Genomic DNA, 18,229 nt, shown 5'->3' with positions numbered 1-18,229 from the left:
ATACCTTGCACTTTCAAGCTCTTTCTTACACTTTGCATAATTGCTGAGATGATCACCAGAGAGATCGGCAGAATCAGAATCTGACCAGCTGCTATCTGAATGCCTTTGGGCTTTCTTCTTATACTTTTTTTTCTCTTTCTTCTTTTTGTCCTTTTTCTTCTTCTTTGATTTTATTTTGGTTTCTTCACTATTTTCTTCTTTCAGCTGCTCCAAAGAAAAACTACAATAAAACATAGATGAGTTTGCACTCTCCATTTAATATGCATTTACAGTAAATAACCCAATAAACACACAATACAAGAATGAAAACACGTCCATTTATTTTCCAGATACAAACTTAAGGGGTCCATGCTTGATAGCAATGAGATTCAGCCATTCAAAGTTTGCCAGCTATAGGGCATCCTCACATATAGTGGTGGGAAATATAACCTCAAAATCTTATTACAATAGTTCAAGGAAATTTATGACCATATAAAAAAAATACTGAACAATGTTTTACCGGTGATTGCAGCTTCCAGGAAGCAGCATTTTATAATGCAAACAAAATGAATGGCATTTTCCATTGATGACAGACTACCTAATTCAAAGTGTGAATCTACTGCTACAAAGTACCAGCAGCATCATAGTGCAATAGCAGTGACATAGCATAAGTCAAATGTAAGTGCAAACGTAGCCTAGGTAGTGTTTTCTCTCGAAATCTTAAGTAAATTGATAACATAACTGCTTAACACTTTAGTTTAATAATAAAAATAGCTAGAGTAACTTAACCTTGTAACTCTTCAGGAGTTTGCACAATACTGTCACCTAACACAACTGACATCAAATGTAAACAAACCATAGCAATCCAAACAAACCTTCAGTCAAAATGTAGATACTCACGGTTTATAAAACCAGTAAAAATTCTGTCAAAACTTAATTAACAGTGGCCTCAGGAAGAATATCAATGCTGGAACTGTTGCATTGTCTCTAATTTCTTGTGTAAACACAAAATGGATATATCATGAAATGAGGAACTGTACAAGTAAACATTTTAAGAGTTAATTAGTCATCCTGCTGACACAAACATCACAGTCAGAGCTTTAGATTATGTGACGGGTGTCTAGGTCACACTTATAGGTAAACTAACCTAAACACAGTTAAAATTTCCAGCTACGCCACCCAGTTTTATTAAGAGTCAGGGAACTTTAGAACTTATTTTAAAGGGCTAAAAAGTTTAATAATATACTGTAAATAATACAATGATTAAACTAGATCTTAACCTTTATAATTTAAAGGTAATAGTACAAAGGTTTTTTAAATTGAAATTTAAATTGAAAAACACTGCCGGAATTTCAGGAAAAACAACAGTGGCTTGCATTACACCTAACAATACAAAAGCCACCAAGAAGATAAAAGTAAGTATAAATCTAAAAAAGTATCAGGAGTGAAACCCTTTTTCAAAAAGACCACACAGTTCACACTCTAAAGTCTGTTAAAACATAACAGTAGAGGATACAAATATTGGTGGTGCGAAGTCCAAGCTGCACGCTGTGTTACCACAATAATTCGTCTTCCAACTGTCCCATTAAAACACTCTGTTCGCCAAACGCTTGGTTCCCAAACAGAAGTCTTCCTAACTTGGCAAGTCCCTGTTAGCATCTCTCCCTTGTGGAGTGAGTGTTCTCTTTCGCTTCCCGGGTATCTCATGTTATTAAGATGACCTGGGCATCGCTTCTTGTCCTCCAGCTTCAATTGATCCACTTGTGAGTCTTCCCTCTCTCGCTAGACGCACAAATGGTGTCTCTCTGGTGTAACTACCTCTTCTTCCTTACGGGAAGGTAACATCATCCATCTATCCCGCATCTTTTCAGCCATGTACCTTTATCTGCCTGCAAGTCCCTGCACTTTGTGCAAGTGATCTTGACAGAGTTCTTGGAGGACTGTCTCCCTCTACACCATCTGCCCTCTCACATTATCCTCTGGCCTTGCTCCATTCTTTCTGCTCACGCTCTCTCTCTTCACACCATTTGAAAACCACCCACTGCCCAGAAGTATATAACTGCTTCAGTCTCTGCCTTGACTAGTGATTGCTCCAGCAATTCTCAGTTGAGTCATTTTTTTTTAAACTTTTTGGCCACACAACACCAGCTGCTAGTGTCTCCTTCACATGCCTTCACTGCCTGGTCATACTGGACGGTGTGTTTTTGCTTCAAGTGGTGAAACAAGTTTGTTGCGTTTCCACGCCTAAATAGTTTTCTTGCATATTTTGCAAAGTATTGCGCTTTGTTGGAGGTCTGACCTCTTGTAGCCAAACCACTTCCATACTATTGAAATAGCTCCCTTTTAAGATACTAAATCATTATCAGAGGCTGACACGCCGTTCCTGCTCTCGGAGATGCTTGGGCCTGTATTGTTGTTGTGCGTGCTAGGGAATATAAATGCATCATGTCACTATATTATTGATATCATAAAATGACACTTTTTATCACATAAACATTTATACCAGTGTTATAGTAGAAATTATGATGTGGCAAAGGCCTACTCACATACCCATACAGCATTTCAATTTAGTGTTGCCAATTAACCTGAGTAACAATTAGGCAGTTAAATCACAAGATTAAAATCACAGTAGTAAAAGAATCTATGTAAAAATTGAGTGAAAATGCATACGTCATACAGAAGGTGACCAGGTGTATGTTAACTCAGCACTCTGGAGTTGTGAGAAAATAGTGCAAAACATTGCAATATTCTGCTACCAAGATTGAAAAAACAGATATTTAAAATTATACAATGTACAGTTGATAAAAAAAGAGGACTGAATTGAAGAATTTTTCAAATCAGAAGGTATTTAAAAGACCACTAACTCGTACATAATTCATATCAGTAATTCTTTAGTACTACCAACGTTTTACTCGGCCATGTTTGTTAAGTGCTACTTTGGCCATCAGTTTTCTCAAATCTCAGACTCGGCAGTAAGGTAATATTTTCTTATCTAAGGAAAAATAACGTTGCAAAGTACATATCTTAGTTTTAATATTACATATGAATGCTAAAAAATTGCATTATGAACTTTTACTCAACCAACAACCAATAAAAGAGTTAATATTTTCTCTGGTAAAAACATTTTGCCCCCTTTTCTTAAAAAGAAATTAAGCAATAGCGTCACCTGCTTTCATAAATATCTAAGTTTCCATTACAAAGGAGGAAAATGCTTATTGAACATTTTCATATTTTGGGATTATGTAAATAGCACCACTCCATCTTAGCTGATTCAAGAGGCGTTTCTCAAGGAAATATATTTACACTAAAAGTAAATTTAAACAACTGTACAAGAAAATAAAACAAAAAGAGAATTACAACAGGACAGTACAGAGTATGATAGTGAAAGAAATGCTTTTTCTATTATTATAAATTTAGGATTTGGATGTTTTTAATAATTCTGATAAATGAATTCAATACCACACTTCATCAATTTACATAGCACTTAAATGATTCCTTTAAATTAATCATGTTGCTTCCGTGACAAATATCAGTAAATTAAAAATAAAATGCCTTTTTATGACCTTTATTAAAAGGACCAACTCTGCAAATAAACTTCTAATAAAATAAGAACATATGTTATACCATATGTTAATATTACAGAGGAAATAACTAATTTCTATGCACTTACAACACCCAAAGAAAATATGACTAAACACTTGTTTAAAAAAAATCATATAAAGGCTAAATTTCAACATTCTTTATATGAAGCAGATAACTGTCTTGGTAACAATAGAATGCCATCTGCATCTTATGGAATCTAAAACTGTAAGCAAAACAAGCATTGTAAAACACAATGATATGCAAAGAATTGCACTGAATGAAATAGGAATGCTACATTATGTACAGTGAAATAATAATATGTGCCAGGCAGGGTGCCGAGAGGCATCAATAGCTAACACTTCTGATGAACAGCAGATTAGATTATATGGCTTTTGGTCTCTCTGCTAGGCCATGTTTATTGTTAGAGCCATTTTTGGAAAGTCACTGCTTATCTTGACATGCACTACCAACTCTGATTTTATTTTTGTATATCAGACTTCACCAAGTACAGACTGAGAGTGCTGCAATATGCTCACAGGTAAAATGCAATTAAAAATGTACACATTACTAAATACATAATGTAGGCACTTTTAGATACAGAATTGTTTAAACACATAGAAAAACCTTTTACATTTGTATCAATGGATTGCAGTTGTCACCATGTTGGAAAAACCTAAGCAAATAAAATGTGCTTAAAAGAAAAATGTTGCTCACCTTAAACTTGTATTATTTTCTTTAAGTACAATACAAAATGCTCACTTATGACAAACAAGTAAAAGGCTGAATAAATTTGTTGAAACAGCTACTTCTCTTTTTCCTTGAGATAACTACCACAGAATAATTACTGGTACTTTATTCTTAATATGCCTCATCATACTTTATAAATGTCAGCTAAATTAAGTTTACAAACATTGCCTTCATGAATGACTTTGCATGTGCATATATACTTGGTTAAGTGAAAGTTGGGTTTACGACTGACTAAACTGCTAATACAGGTTGTTAAAATAATAATAATAATAATATTAATAATCATCATTATCAATTTTATTTATTTGGTGCCTTTCCCATGCTCAATGTGCGGAACTCTTTTTAGAAAGATGAATTTTGTTATTTCAAAACATTCAGAATATATTTTATAACAATTATCACACATAAAGACCGATAAAAAAATTAAGTGAAAAAAGCAACTTTGGTATTCCTACTGTATGTGGTTTACAGACTACTTCCCTCTTCAGAGTCTGAATTCTGTGTATACTATATCCAGCCTTCCATTTAATTGAATTCTTGAAAGTGATTGCACTTTCTTAATATTCTGAGTAAGGCAGTAAGAATTTTATGTTTCTCTGCTTACAGTACTAATTATCTGAGTAATTTTTTGGCAGCCAGGTTCCAAGGTGAAAGTGTGGTCAATAAGCACATATTTAATCAAAATTTTATTCTACTATGTTTATACTACTACTTATAATCATATTATTAAACTTTTAAAATACTAATAAATAAATTTGAAAATAAATTTTTCAAAACTGACATTTCCATTCTCAAATTTCTTCACTGAAAAAAGCAAACATAATTTTGCACAATATGCAAACTGTATATACTGCACTATCATTTGTTGATTTTCTTGTACATGATAGGCTAACTGCCATGCTAGCATTAGCAAAATGTCCAGAGAAAAAACTAAATAAATAAATGTCAAGAATACTGCAGTCAGCATTTACATCACAGTAACTTGATGATTCACTACTTTCCTTTCAGTAGAACTGCGGTAGAGGTACACTCACTCATACTTACAGTAAGAAAATCCAATCTGTCTCAACATCTTACATTATACCTAATTAAGCATATTTAAATCTTATTTTAGCAATCTTATGCTTTCATTTGCAGACTACAGTTTCAATGTAATCATTCTGATCATGTAGTGTTCACAAATAAACCCAAATCTGTGACATATGTTTTATTTATCTGAACCTCAAGTTGGGTTTTAGTGTTAAGAATAAAATATTGTTTTAAAAAATATATTATTTAATCCCTTACAGTACTTCTCTAATCACAATGAACTGTAACAAGAACTGGGTTAATAATTACTGTACTTGTTTACCAAAATGGACTGAACTGACCTCTGTGTAGCATGCTCCTCTTTTTTAATGCTTAGTTGGTGCAGTGTTAAAGGATCTTCATTGCGGAAACTCTGATTGCTTAGCCAGTCCAACCCTGCAGGCAGAGGGAAGAGCATAAAATCAATAGCAATTAGCTCTGTGGGCTATTTAAACCACTTACAAGATTAAAACAAAGCAAAAAAAAAATTAAAACACATCTTAAAACTACTATGACAATCACTTGAAACATTTAAAGAAACCAATTTACAGCTCATGATCATCTTCATACTAAGTATAATTTCTTTCTAATTTTCTAAAACTGCAGGAGGCTCACACAGCTACAAAGGTTAAATAAAAATTTCAAAGATACATAAATGATTTATAAATATCAGGCATTAAAAATACCGTGTGCACCCATGCCAGCTACTTTTACCATTATCAGAAAAATTTCATTGAAGTTATATCTACTAGTAAAATGTATATGCAACTAATAATGTTCATTACAGTTAAAAGCCTCTCAATAAATGGTTTTCACTGTACTGCAGAGAGAATGTCCACAGGGAATATAACACAGTCTATGACACCCTCTGCATGAAAATACTTGGAAAACAGTATAAATAAGGGCTAGTCAGCACTAGCCAAACAGTAGGAATCCATTAGGAAAGGCCATTTTAGTATTTCAGTATTTAGGGATAAATGGTTGGCTGTCCCTCTTGGATTATTAATGTTGCCTATATACAGTACTTTGAACAACAGGGTGACTGAGAGGCCCTAGAGTTGATATACACCCAAAATTGTATAGAATTGGGGTGTCAACTTGGAGGTTAGACCACAATGTGCCTTAACGCTCCAGTTAGCAAACCAAAAACAGCGTATTAGCCTACTTCAAGCCCTAGGTGCAGCACAAGCCAGGAGCAACACCATGCATTGGTAAGTTTAAATGCTTACTGAGCTCAGTAAAGGAGTCCACCACGCACAGAACACAGCAGAGTTGGAAACTGTGCATGGTTTACCATATTATTTTTTTCACTTGGTCTTTTGTGTGCTTAAAACATCCAATTCAATGTCAATGTTTTATGTAGGCCTGAGCAATATGGCAATATCATCGTGGCAATTCTTCTACCCTAGACCCAAAATATAATTTTTGCTTTCAGACGATGATCTGCAAATGCTTTCTTGGACATGCTTAAGGAAAAAAAAAAAATGATTTCCAGATCTAGGAAATGACTCCAAAAGAAAAAGGAGTGCCAAGCTGGTACGTCACTGTTCAGTTTTGGAGACGTTAACAGTGACAAGTTCATGTTAGGATAAAATGTTTAGGTGCCGTGGAACAGGCACCAGCCATCAGGCATGTTACATCTGATGGCAAAAGGACACCTACTCTCACATGGCAAGTTATTAGTGTTTTTGAGTCCATGAATGCTGTTTTGAAGCCTTTTGTTGTGTTAAGAGATATTTTACCAGGAGAAGACTAACAGTTTCTTCCTTAGTACCTAGTAGGCTTGTATTGATTAGTGATATCAATGGCAGTCAATGATCGATTACTTACATCGGAGGCTAACTTTTCTTTGCCGAGGATTTGAAACAAGTAATCAAACATATTGTAAACATGCTATACACTTGTATTCCAATTGTATAAGGATAGGCAGTAAACGCATTTAATTTAATCACACTAGAAGTTTAAATGCTTCTGTAGCAGAAATGTACAAATTGGAACATATTTTAATTCACAAAATGCAAATTAGCATCCTGACAATCTCATCTGTAGTGGGGTACAACGTGGTAGATGGCCTACAGAAGAATGTTTTTGCAACATATCATTTAGAGGACACAAGCAAGGAAGAGGATGTACTAATGCAATTGTGACACCTCCATCCAAAATAGCAACTTTGCTGCAGTCAGACTGAATGTATGAATGGAAACAAGAGTGACAAGATAAACTTCGGCTTGGATCATTCAATCACCACCGCTGCTGCTGCTGCTTCTGCTGACCAGTGTCCGCAAACATCATTTCACAGTTTTCAGCATTTGCAAAAGACTGCAGCCTTTCAAACAGCTAAGAAGAAAATACATGAGATTTCGAAAATGTATACTGATAAAAAAATATTGTTGTAGCCAGTGTCAATGGTATACTGCCACTGGTACTGGCTGTAACACCTTATCCAAGCAGTGAGACACTCCATTTGAAAAAAGTGTTGTGCTCTCTGAACAGCTTCTCCTATAAGGGAAATAAGTGTGTGCAGCAGTGCCATCAATGGCTTAAGTATCTCTGTCACTGCCCAAAAAAGAATGTGACATGGATTATTAAAACTGAAAAGGATGCTGGTTAATTTAACTCCAGGCTAATTTTCTGTACAGGTATGCTATTTTGGAGGAGTTGGGGACTGACAAGTTAGCAAGAAAAATACATATTACGCAAAGCAAGTGTAATTTATTCACACAAGCAGTGTGAAACAGCTATGGTACCACTGTGTTCATCTCAAAATGCCTTGCTTGAATTTTGTTTTTTTTTTTAAACTCAGAAGCATCAATAAATAATGGCCATTGAGATTTTCTACAGAGTAGTCCACTGAATGCTGTACCTGCAAATAATTTGAGTTTGTTGGGAATCTGGCCCAATAAAAACCTTCCTGCTTACTCAACAAATAACTCTGGTTGATTTGTTTGACTCACCATGCACATCTGCTTCGAAAGCAAAGTGTTGCTAAAACGTTCTAAAGCTACACTGACATGGCTCTCAATAGAAAGGATACCAAACAACTTTCTGTCTTTATATACTCTAATCTTAACTCCCATCGTTTAGTGATAAATTAACATTCAGCAGTTGAGGATCTGAATCCAAAGTACTGTACCAAAACAGATTACAGATACTGTACATGAGAAAAGAAGCATGGCTGCTGCCATGGTTAGTGCTGCCACTTCACTGACACAGTGCTGGGTTTGAATCCTGTGCTAGTTAATTGTCCTTATTGAGTTTATATGTACTGCTCAAGTCTACATTAATTGAAATTCCTCCCATATCCCCAAAGATGTGCCTGGCAGGCTGATTGGTGATTCAAAATTAAACTTATTTTGTGTTTCAGTATGCATATACTGTACATGTCAACGTTGGTCCTGTGATAGGCTATTACTTTGTCCATGGGTTTTTCGGGATGGACTTTGTACTTACTCCTGAATTCAATTAAGCAGGTTTAAGAATGTTATGCTATATGGATGTAACATAAAATATTCTTGAAATCACTTAAACCAATTCTGAGTTAAGTTAGGTTATTATCTAATGTATTCACATTCTGTCACCGAACTCCTATTTATCTTTTTAATGCCCAGAAATCTTTTATTGAGTACAGAGTGTCAGGACACTGGCCAGTGCCAGTTTTTACAGCAAAGTCATTCCCATCACTGCACTGGGGAATTGGGATCCATGCACAGACAACAGGGTAAGCACCCCCTGATGACCTCGCCAACACCTCTTCCAGAAGTGACTTAAAGTTTTTCCTACATAGTCTCCCATCTAAGTACAGGCTGGGCCCAAACATGCTTAACCTCATGTGAATTTCCTGATTGAAAGTGAGTGGTACAGATGAAATGTGGTGAAGAATGGACTACATGGTGGTCATTTTAAGATTTCAAAAAGCAGCTGCTGGAGTACTTTTAACACTGGAAGCAGTAGTGTCAAAGATGGACAGATTGTCAAGTCAAGTGGCTCTATTGTCTTAAAATACATACACAATATCGCAGCACACAGTGAAATGAAACCACATTTCCCAGGTCTAGGATACGTAAACAGAGGACAAGTGCAAGAGAGGTAAAAAAAAAAAAAAACTGTACTATACTATAAATAGATTAAAAAAAAAAACATAATTAAGTGAACAGATAAAGTATAAATTTGAGAAAGATGGCAATAAATGCATAATAACAGCAGCTAATAATAAAACCAACAATAGTAACAATTGTAACAAATGTATATAAACAAGCTACTAGGAGCAAATCTGAGCAAAGCACAGAACTCAGGAGTCTAGACCAGGGGTCCTCAATCACAGTTCTGGAGGGCCGCAGTGGCTGCAGGTTTTTGTTCTAACCTGGTTGCTTAATTAGAAAGCAATTCTTGCCGATACTTTAATCGCATGGCTTGTTAGTGCTTTAACTCTGCTATGTCAGGTCATTCTCATATCCTAGATTTTGTTCTCCTTTTTAAGGATATCATCCAAATGATTTGAAGGCTAAAATGGATGAGTAAGTCCTTCACTTTTTTTCTCTTCACTTTCCTTCCAAGTATTTCATTAAACCCAATAGTGCATGATAAATACACACTGGTGTAAATGGTAACAAGTTCAATGGAGAAATGATGGTTTCTTTTGTCATTTGCATCTTATTGCTAATTAGGAGCAATTAAAAACCAAGAATACAGCTGTTTAAGACTAAAATAAGCAATAAGGGTTCAAAATCTTAACGAGCGAGACAACTAAAGTGAAGTGGAAGTGTTACTTGAGCAGTATGTGCTTCTTATTAAGCAATTGGGCTGGAGCAAAAACCTGCAGCCCTCAAGGACCGTGATTGAGGACCCCTGGTATAGACAGTCAAGGCCAAGAAGCCGTTGCTGAACCTGGCAAAACTGACTTGGATGTGACATTACCTTCTTCCAGATAAAACTGGGACAGAAAGAGACCAATGGAGGGGTCAGAGATGTCCTTCACAATGCTATGGTTGAGCTATATTTCACTGTAATGTGAGTGGCTTGCCTACTGACATTTTTCTCATATCAGAGCTTCCATGACAATTCTAAGCATAACTTCACACTGGGTTTATTAGGTTCTATACATGTTGCCAAAATATAGTCAGGTTCCATAAAGTTAAGCACAAAAGTGAATCAATGAAAAACACGAACATTTACAGATACAATATACTTGAAAAATAAATATCCATTTACACTTGGGTGGAAATGCCATTTGATGAAATTGTAGACTGCACTCAGGCATGACTTTCCTGTTTCTGTGCAGCGTGTTAGACAGGCAGTTTGGTATACCTAAGTAAATGAACTTTAAGCCACAGGATTTACTGGTTCCATGCCCACCACTTACAGGTGCCGGTCATAAAATTAGAATATCATGACAAAGTTGATTTATTTCAGTAATTCCATTCAAAAAGTGAAACTTGTATATTAGATTCATTCATTACACACAGACTGATGTATTTCAAATGTTTATTTCTTTTAATTTTGATGATTATAACTAATGAAAGTCCCAAATTCAGTATCTCGGAAAATTAAAATATTGTGAAAAGGTTCAATATTGAAGACACCTGGTGCCACACTCACTCTAATCAGGTAATTAACTCAAAACACCTGCAAAAGCCTTTAAATGGTCTCTCAGTCTAGTTCTGTAGGCTACACAATCATGGGGAAGACTGCTGACTTGACAGTTGTCCAAAAGACGACCATTGACACCTTGAACAAGGAGGGCAAGACACAAAAGGTCATTGCTAAAGAGGCTGGCTGTTCAGAGCTCTGTGTCCAAGCACATTAATAGAGAGGCGAAGGGAAGGACAAGATGTGGTAGAAAAAAGTGTACAAGCAATAGGGATAACCGCACCCTGGAGAGGATTGTGAAACAAAACCCATTCAAAACTGTGGGGGAGATTCACAAAGAGTGGACTGCAGCTGGAGTCAGTGCTTCAAGAACCACCACGCACAGACGTATGCAAGACATGGGTTTCAGCTGTCGCATTCCTTGTGTCAAGCCACTCTTGAACAAGAGACAGTGTCAGAAGCGTCTCGCCTGGGCTAAAGACAAAAAGGACTGGACTGCTGCTGAGTGGTCCAAAGTTATGTTCTCTGATGAAAGTAAATTTTGCATTTCCTTTGGAAATCAAGGTCCCAGAGTCTGGAGGAAGAGAGGAGAGGCACAGAATCCACGTTGCTTGAGGTCCAGTGTAAAGTTTCCACAGTCAGTGATGGTTTGGGGTGCCATGTCATCTGCTGGTGTTGGTCCATTGTGTTTTCTGAGGTCCAAGGTCGACGCAGCCGTCTACCAGGAAGTTTTAGAGCACTTCATGCTTCCTGCTGCTGAAGAACTTTATGGAGATGCAGATTTCATTTTCCAACAGGACCTGGCACCTGCACAAAGTGCCAAAGCTACCAGTACCTGGTTTAAGGACCATGGTATCCCTGTTCTTGATTGGCCAGCAAACTCGCCTGACCTTAACCCCATAGAAAATCTAAGGGGTATTGTGAAGAGGAAGATGCAATACGCCAGACCCAACAATTCAGAAGAGCTGAAGGCCACTATCAGAGCAACATGGGCTCTCATAACACCTGAGCAGTGCCACAGACTGATCGACTCCATGCCACGGCGCATTGCTGCAGTAATCCAGCCCAAAGGAGCCCCAACTAAATAGTGAGTGCTGTACATGCTCATACTTTTCATGTTCATACCTTTCAGTTGGCCAACATTTATAAAAATCCTTTTTTTTGCATTGGTCTTAATTGATATTCTAATTTTCTGAGATACTGAATTTGGGACTTTCATTAGTTGTCAGTTATAATCATCAAAATTAAAAGAAATAAACATTTGAAATACATCAGTCTGTGTGTAATGAATGAATCTAATGTGCAAGTTTCACTTTTTGAATGGAATTACTGAAATAAATCAACTTTGTCATGATATTCTAATTTTATGACCGGCACCTGTACTCATTGCGTCATTCTGAGCAAGTCACTTAACCAGACAGTGCTCTAACCGTAATACGTTTGTAAATTTGCGCACCTGTTTAAATGACTTGGGATGCTGTTTACTACTTGGGATCAAGTCACACGACGAACCACCTCAGGGTCCCCCAATTTAGGATCAGAGCGCAGTCGTGCAGCGGCTGACACCTCAGCACCACACCAGTTCGAATGAACAGTGTGAAGTTTTTTTTTGCAGTGACCGGAGTGAAATAATGGTTGTGTATCATCATGAAAGCCTACTATACACACGTATGGGCTGCTGAAAGCCAAAAACAGAGGATGCCCTGTTTCTGAATTTTCCTTATCATAGTTTCAACAGTTTAACCAGCTAGATTTTAAATAATGAAAACTAAAATATATACAATTAAGGAAAAGCTGATGAATTCAGTTTAAGACATGTCATAACGAAATGTTTAAACCCACACTAATCTGTCTAAACTTGAGAATTTAAAACGATTGCAATACCAAAAGGTACCGTCTGAGAAATACCATTTCACATCTATAAACGAATGTAATATCCACTAGAGCACAGCACGATACAAACGTACAGGAGCCTGGATCCTCCTGGGTTGAGGAGGAAAGTCATGAGGATGTGGTTATTCATGTCTAAGCAACTGATAAACGTAACATTTGGATTGTTCACTGTTTCAAGGTTGCGATCAAATTTGACGGTTCAAACCTATAAACAGAACGTTAAACGTTAAGATGTATAACCAAGACACTTAGGAGCGAGCGTGTTTGATATAAATACATGTACTGAAAGTAAAACATGTCAGTAAAAATAACGATTCCGCTGCACTGCAAGGTCTTAACCATAGAAGCTATCGCTTAAAAAAGTTGCAAATACTTAAAATGGCAAGAATTGCACAAAATCCATTCGAAGTGCTAAGCTTACTGTTCAATTTCACTTTTAAGAAAATGGGAGCTCCGTTTACCGTTTTTATTTAAAAAAAAAAAACTTCTACGTCTGTGCCATGCCGATCTTTCTGCAAACTCGAATATGTACAGCCTCTAAAAACAATGTTTAAACGTGTCTGAGTTTTACCTTTCGTGGCTATTTCTTTGCTGACATTTGAATCACAAGCTTCAGTTGCAAAGGCTGGAAACAGCGCCATGTTGTGTTTTCCATCCAACAGCGACACGGCCGACGCCGATTACGTCATAATACCGCGACCACAAGAACGCTCTCGAGTCGGGGCGGAAGTTTGGTTTTGTAGTTTAGGGATCGCTTGGACAATATGACTTAAAAATGTAAGACTTGAAAAAGTAGGGCGTTAGAAATGTAAATTGACAGATACGTAGGCGGTGGTGCTTAGTGAGGTTTCCTTAGAAACACGAGATTTGGGTCCAAGTCAGTGTTTTCTGTTTTTTATTTTTATAGTGAGAAAAAACAAAACAGTTGCAAATACAATTTAAATCCATCCATCATACAACCCGCTATATCCTAACTACAGGGTTACGGGGGTCTGCTGGAGCCAAACCCAGCCAACACAGGGCGCAAGGCAGGAAACAAATCCCGGGCAGGGTGCCAGCCCATCGCAGGGCACGCAAACACACAAACACCCAGCACACACACGGGACAATTTAGAATCGTCAATGCACCGAACCTGCATGTCTGTAAAAAAGCAAATTACCGGGGGATACAACGTAACAAGATACCAATTTCAAATAGATATAAACATTATAAAATGCCTTGAATTCACTACAGACTTATAAAGTTTTTATGGCTTTTTTGTTTGCGGAAAATCTTATCCTTTTCACGTACATTTCGCATATTCGGCAAAAACAGAGCAAAAGAGCTTTCATGATGGAAAATGTACATAATATTTGGCCAATATTAATATAAGTTGACAATATAGTCCCGCCTTTAAACACTTATGTAGTAAACCAGAAACCCAAATAGTACTTCAGCAAGGGTTGCCAGATTAGAAATTTGGAAATAAGGGACACTCTTAAAATCTCTCTCTCTATATATATATATATATATATATATATATACATATACAGTATATAACATTATGATATATATATATGTATATAATATATATATATATATATATATATATATATATATATATAGTATGTTATATATATATACACACACACATATACATACACACTGCATCTGGAAAGTATTCACAGCGCATCACTTTTTCCACATTTTGTTATGTTACAGCCTTATTCCAAAATGGATTACATTCATTTTTTTCCTCAGAATTCTACACACAACACCCCATAATGACAACGTGAAAAAAGTTTACTTGAGATTTTTGCAAATTTATAAAAAATAAAAACTGAGAAATCACATGTACATAAGTATTCACAGCCTTTGCTCAATACTTTGTCGATGCACCTTTGGCAGCAATTCCAGCCTCAAGTCTTTTTGAATATGATGCCACAAGCTTGGCACACCTATCCTTGGCCAGTTTCGCCCATTCCTCTTTGCAGCACCTCTCAAGCTCCATCAGGTTGGATGGGAAGCGTCGGTGCACAGCCATTTTAAGATCTCTCCAGAGATGTTCAATCAGATTCAAGTCTGGGATCTGGCTGGGCCACTCAAGGACATTTACAGAGTTGTCCTGAAGCCACTCCTTTGATATCTTGGCTGTGTGCTTAGGGTCGTTGTCCTGCTGAAAGATGAACCATCACCCCAGTCTGAGGTCAAGAGCGCTCTGGAGCAGGTTTTCATCCAGGATGTCTCTGTATATTGCTGCAGTCATCTTTCCCTTTATCCTGACTAGTCTCCCAGTTCCTGCCGCTAAAAACATCCCCACAGAATGATGCTGCCACCACCATGCTTCACTGTAGGGATGGTATTGGCCTGGTGATGAGCGGTACCAGGTTTCCTCCAAACGTGACGCCTGGCATTCACAACAAAGAGTTTAAATTTTTGTCACATCAGACCACAGAATTTTGTTTTTAATGGTCTGAGAGTCCTTCAGGTGCCTTTTTGCAAACTCCAGGCGGACTGCCATGTGCCTTTTACTAAGGAAAGGCTACCGTCTGGCCTGATTGGTGGATTGCTGCAGAGATGGTTGTCCTTCTGGAAGGTTCTCCTCTCTCCACAGAGGACCTCTGGAGCTCTGACAGAGTGACCATTGGGTTGTTGGTCACCTCCCTGACTAAGGCCCTTTTCCACCGATCGCTCAGTTTAGATGGCCGGCCAGTTCTAGGAAGAGTCCTGGTGGTTTCGAACTTCTTCCACTTACGGATGATGGAGGCCACTGTGCTCACTGGGACCTTCAAAGCAGCAGAAATTTTTCTGTAGCCGTCCCCAGATTTGTGCCTCGAGACAATCCTGTCTCGGAGGTCTACAGACAATTCCTTTGACTTCATGCTTGGTTTGTGCTCTGACATGAACTGTCAACTGTGGGACCTTCTATAGACAGGTGTGTGCCTTTCCAAATCATGTCTAGTCAACTGAATTTACCACAGGTGGACTCCAATTAAACATCTCAAGGAGAAACAGGATGGACCTGAGCTCAATTTGGAGCTTCATGGCAAAGGCTGTGAATACTTATGGACATGTGATTTCTCAATTTTTTTATTTTTAATAAATTTGCAAAAATCTCAAGTAAACTTTTTTCACGTTGTCATTATGGGGTGTTGTGTGTAGAATTCTGAATGAAAAAATGAATTTAATCCATTTTGGAATAAGGCTGTAACATAACAAAATGTGGAAAAAGTGATGCGCTGTGAATACTTTCCAGATGCAGTGTATAAATTTATACATGCCCCCTACACACCCAGACCAATATATTATATAAAAGTAGAGACATAAGTTAAAAACATAAAGTAAGGATTTTAATGGGTTATGAGGAAAACACAAGTAAATCATTTGAAAATAATTTAATACAAGCTAAATAAAAATTCTTTTAAAGTGAAACCATTTGAAAATATTTATGCAGACAACAAAGAAATATTATTATTTAATATAGACAGTTAGAAATAAAGTGGGCTGTGGAAAGTAGTAACAACACACTTTGTTGACAGTCACTGCATGTTGCAATGCTGATTCAGAACTGCACAGAAGGAGAGCAGAACGGTAAGAGTGTCGCAGTCCTCAGCCAACCAGAGCAACTGAACAAATTGCAAATAGGCAGCAAACACGAGTTTCCTCGTTACATTTGGGTTATGTTCATCAAGAGAATCTGTAAAAGGAAAGTATAATTACTTATAAAGTTACAACTAAGTACCGTAAGAAGGTAATAAAAACATATTTTTACTACGAAATTTGAAAATGAACTAAATACGGGACATTTGGGTGTCCCTGAAAGGTCTGTGCGGGACAGAGGACAAAATGATCAAATACCAGTAACGGCATTCTGCACGATAACGTACAATGAATACACTTGACTTATAGTTTTCATCCTCTTTCTCTGTACGTTTAGCATTCATTTGCTCAGAGGTTGATGCGCTTGCTGCTTCCTGAGCAGCTCATTTTCTCCACCCTAGCAGCCCGCTTCTTCTCTTCTTTTGTCAGCATCTTTTTGCGTTAAAACTGATTAAGTCAGTTTTTGTGTTGCAATTACTTAGTACGTATTTTCTTTATTTTTCACTTTTGCTGGCACTTAAGTCTTCAATCTGCCTCAAGAATGATTTAAGATATGAAGCGGTAGTGGAAGTGATGGCGAAGGTGGTAGCAATGAGAACGGTGCCTGTACGCATGCGCCGCCGAGAGTTGATTCTACAATACAATAAAATAGAAATAAAAAGAGGAATAACCTTGGAGGTCAATCATCACCCTGAAAGCGGATAGTAGATGTCACGTAGTATATGTGTACCAAATTTCAGGTCAATAGGTGAAATGGTTTGCGAGCTACAGGTGATTTAAAATCCTGGACAGACAAACGAACAGCCACGATAGCGTATTATACAGTATAAGAAGATGGGACGTGTCCTGTATATAAGGGAGATCTGGCAACCCCAAATTCATCAGTCTATCTATATTTATATATAAAATGCTAAGGGTTGTCTGTTATGCAGAAACTCATGAACCACTGGGCCTTGATCCTTGATCTTGGTCTCATTCGGGAGCATATGCTGTGATATGTATACCACAACCCTTGAATTGGGCATGCAGGCTAACTTGGCCATGTTATAGGGCTTTGGCCCATTGGCACGGTGAGCAGTGTCACGGCCACGTAGCATGGCTGACAATAACACAACAGCCATGTGAGCACAAGGCGTGTCTGGCAGGCACACAGTTGTGGCGACATTGGAAGGCCATGAGGGACATTGCATTGATCAAAGTAAAACGTGTAGCAAATACTTGATTTTGGGTTGTTTCCACCTCAGCTAATGTTAAGAATGAAGAACACTGTCATTTTTCAGTCCAAAATATTCTGAGCATGAAAAATACTTATGCCATAAAACAAACGTCTTTTTTTAACAGTTTTTTTACAGTTTGCAGCTCATTTTTAACAGTCTTTTCTTTAGGAACTGTGCCTCTGCAGGTTGCTCTTATTTTTTATTTGTCCATAATAATCAAAAATAAATAAACCAGGGCATTATAAAGAGAGGTGCGTGGACATCCAACTTAAAAGCTTCATGCACACAGTTTTTTGTAGCTTCATAGGCTGACTGGTTTCTTTACATTTTCAAGGGCACTATCTATCTATCTATATATATATAATTCACTAAGGCAAGACACCCATGGAAAGCACGCTGGAAGGGGCGTGGATTCATTAAGCTGCCAACAAGTAAGACACCTATGGCGCACGCAGGGAGGAGCCACGTTCACCAACTCCAAGACCATTGGATACGACGACAACTCGCAGAGCCACGGCCACCAACTCGGACTCGACGACACAGAAAGAACGGCGTCATTTATATTCATCTGTCGTAG

The 18,229-nt window shown here is 37.5% G+C and overlaps 1 protein-coding gene across 1 annotated transcript in view; it reads right to left on the bottom strand.

Moving 5' to 3' along the window:
- The window catches only part of nrde2 (NRDE-2, necessary for RNA interference, domain containing), a 64,500-nt gene extending 50,962 nt beyond the window's left edge, over positions 1–13,538 (bottom strand). The window contains exons 1-3 of the mRNA XM_039741070.1: positions 13,427–13,538; positions 5,679–5,772; positions 5–220 (exon numbers count right to left, since the gene is read on the bottom strand). Of these exons, the coding sequence (XP_039597004.1) occupies positions 5–220; positions 5,679–5,772; positions 13,427–13,496 (380 nt within the window). The 5' untranslated portion in view covers positions 13,497–13,538. The remainder of the gene's footprint in view (positions 1–4; positions 221–5,678; positions 5,773–13,426) is intronic.
- Between the last annotated feature and the right edge of the window lie 4,691 nt (positions 13,539–18,229).

The sequence above is a fragment of the Polypterus senegalus genome, chromosome 18 (genome assembly GCF_016835505.1).
Source record: "Polypterus senegalus isolate Bchr_013 chromosome 18, ASM1683550v1, whole genome shotgun sequence".
Lineage (NCBI taxonomy): Eukaryota > Metazoa > Chordata > Cladistia > Polypteriformes > Polypteridae > Polypterus > Polypterus senegalus.
Note: the sequence above shows the minus strand (reverse complement) of the source record. Positions and strands in the feature narration are given on the sequence as shown.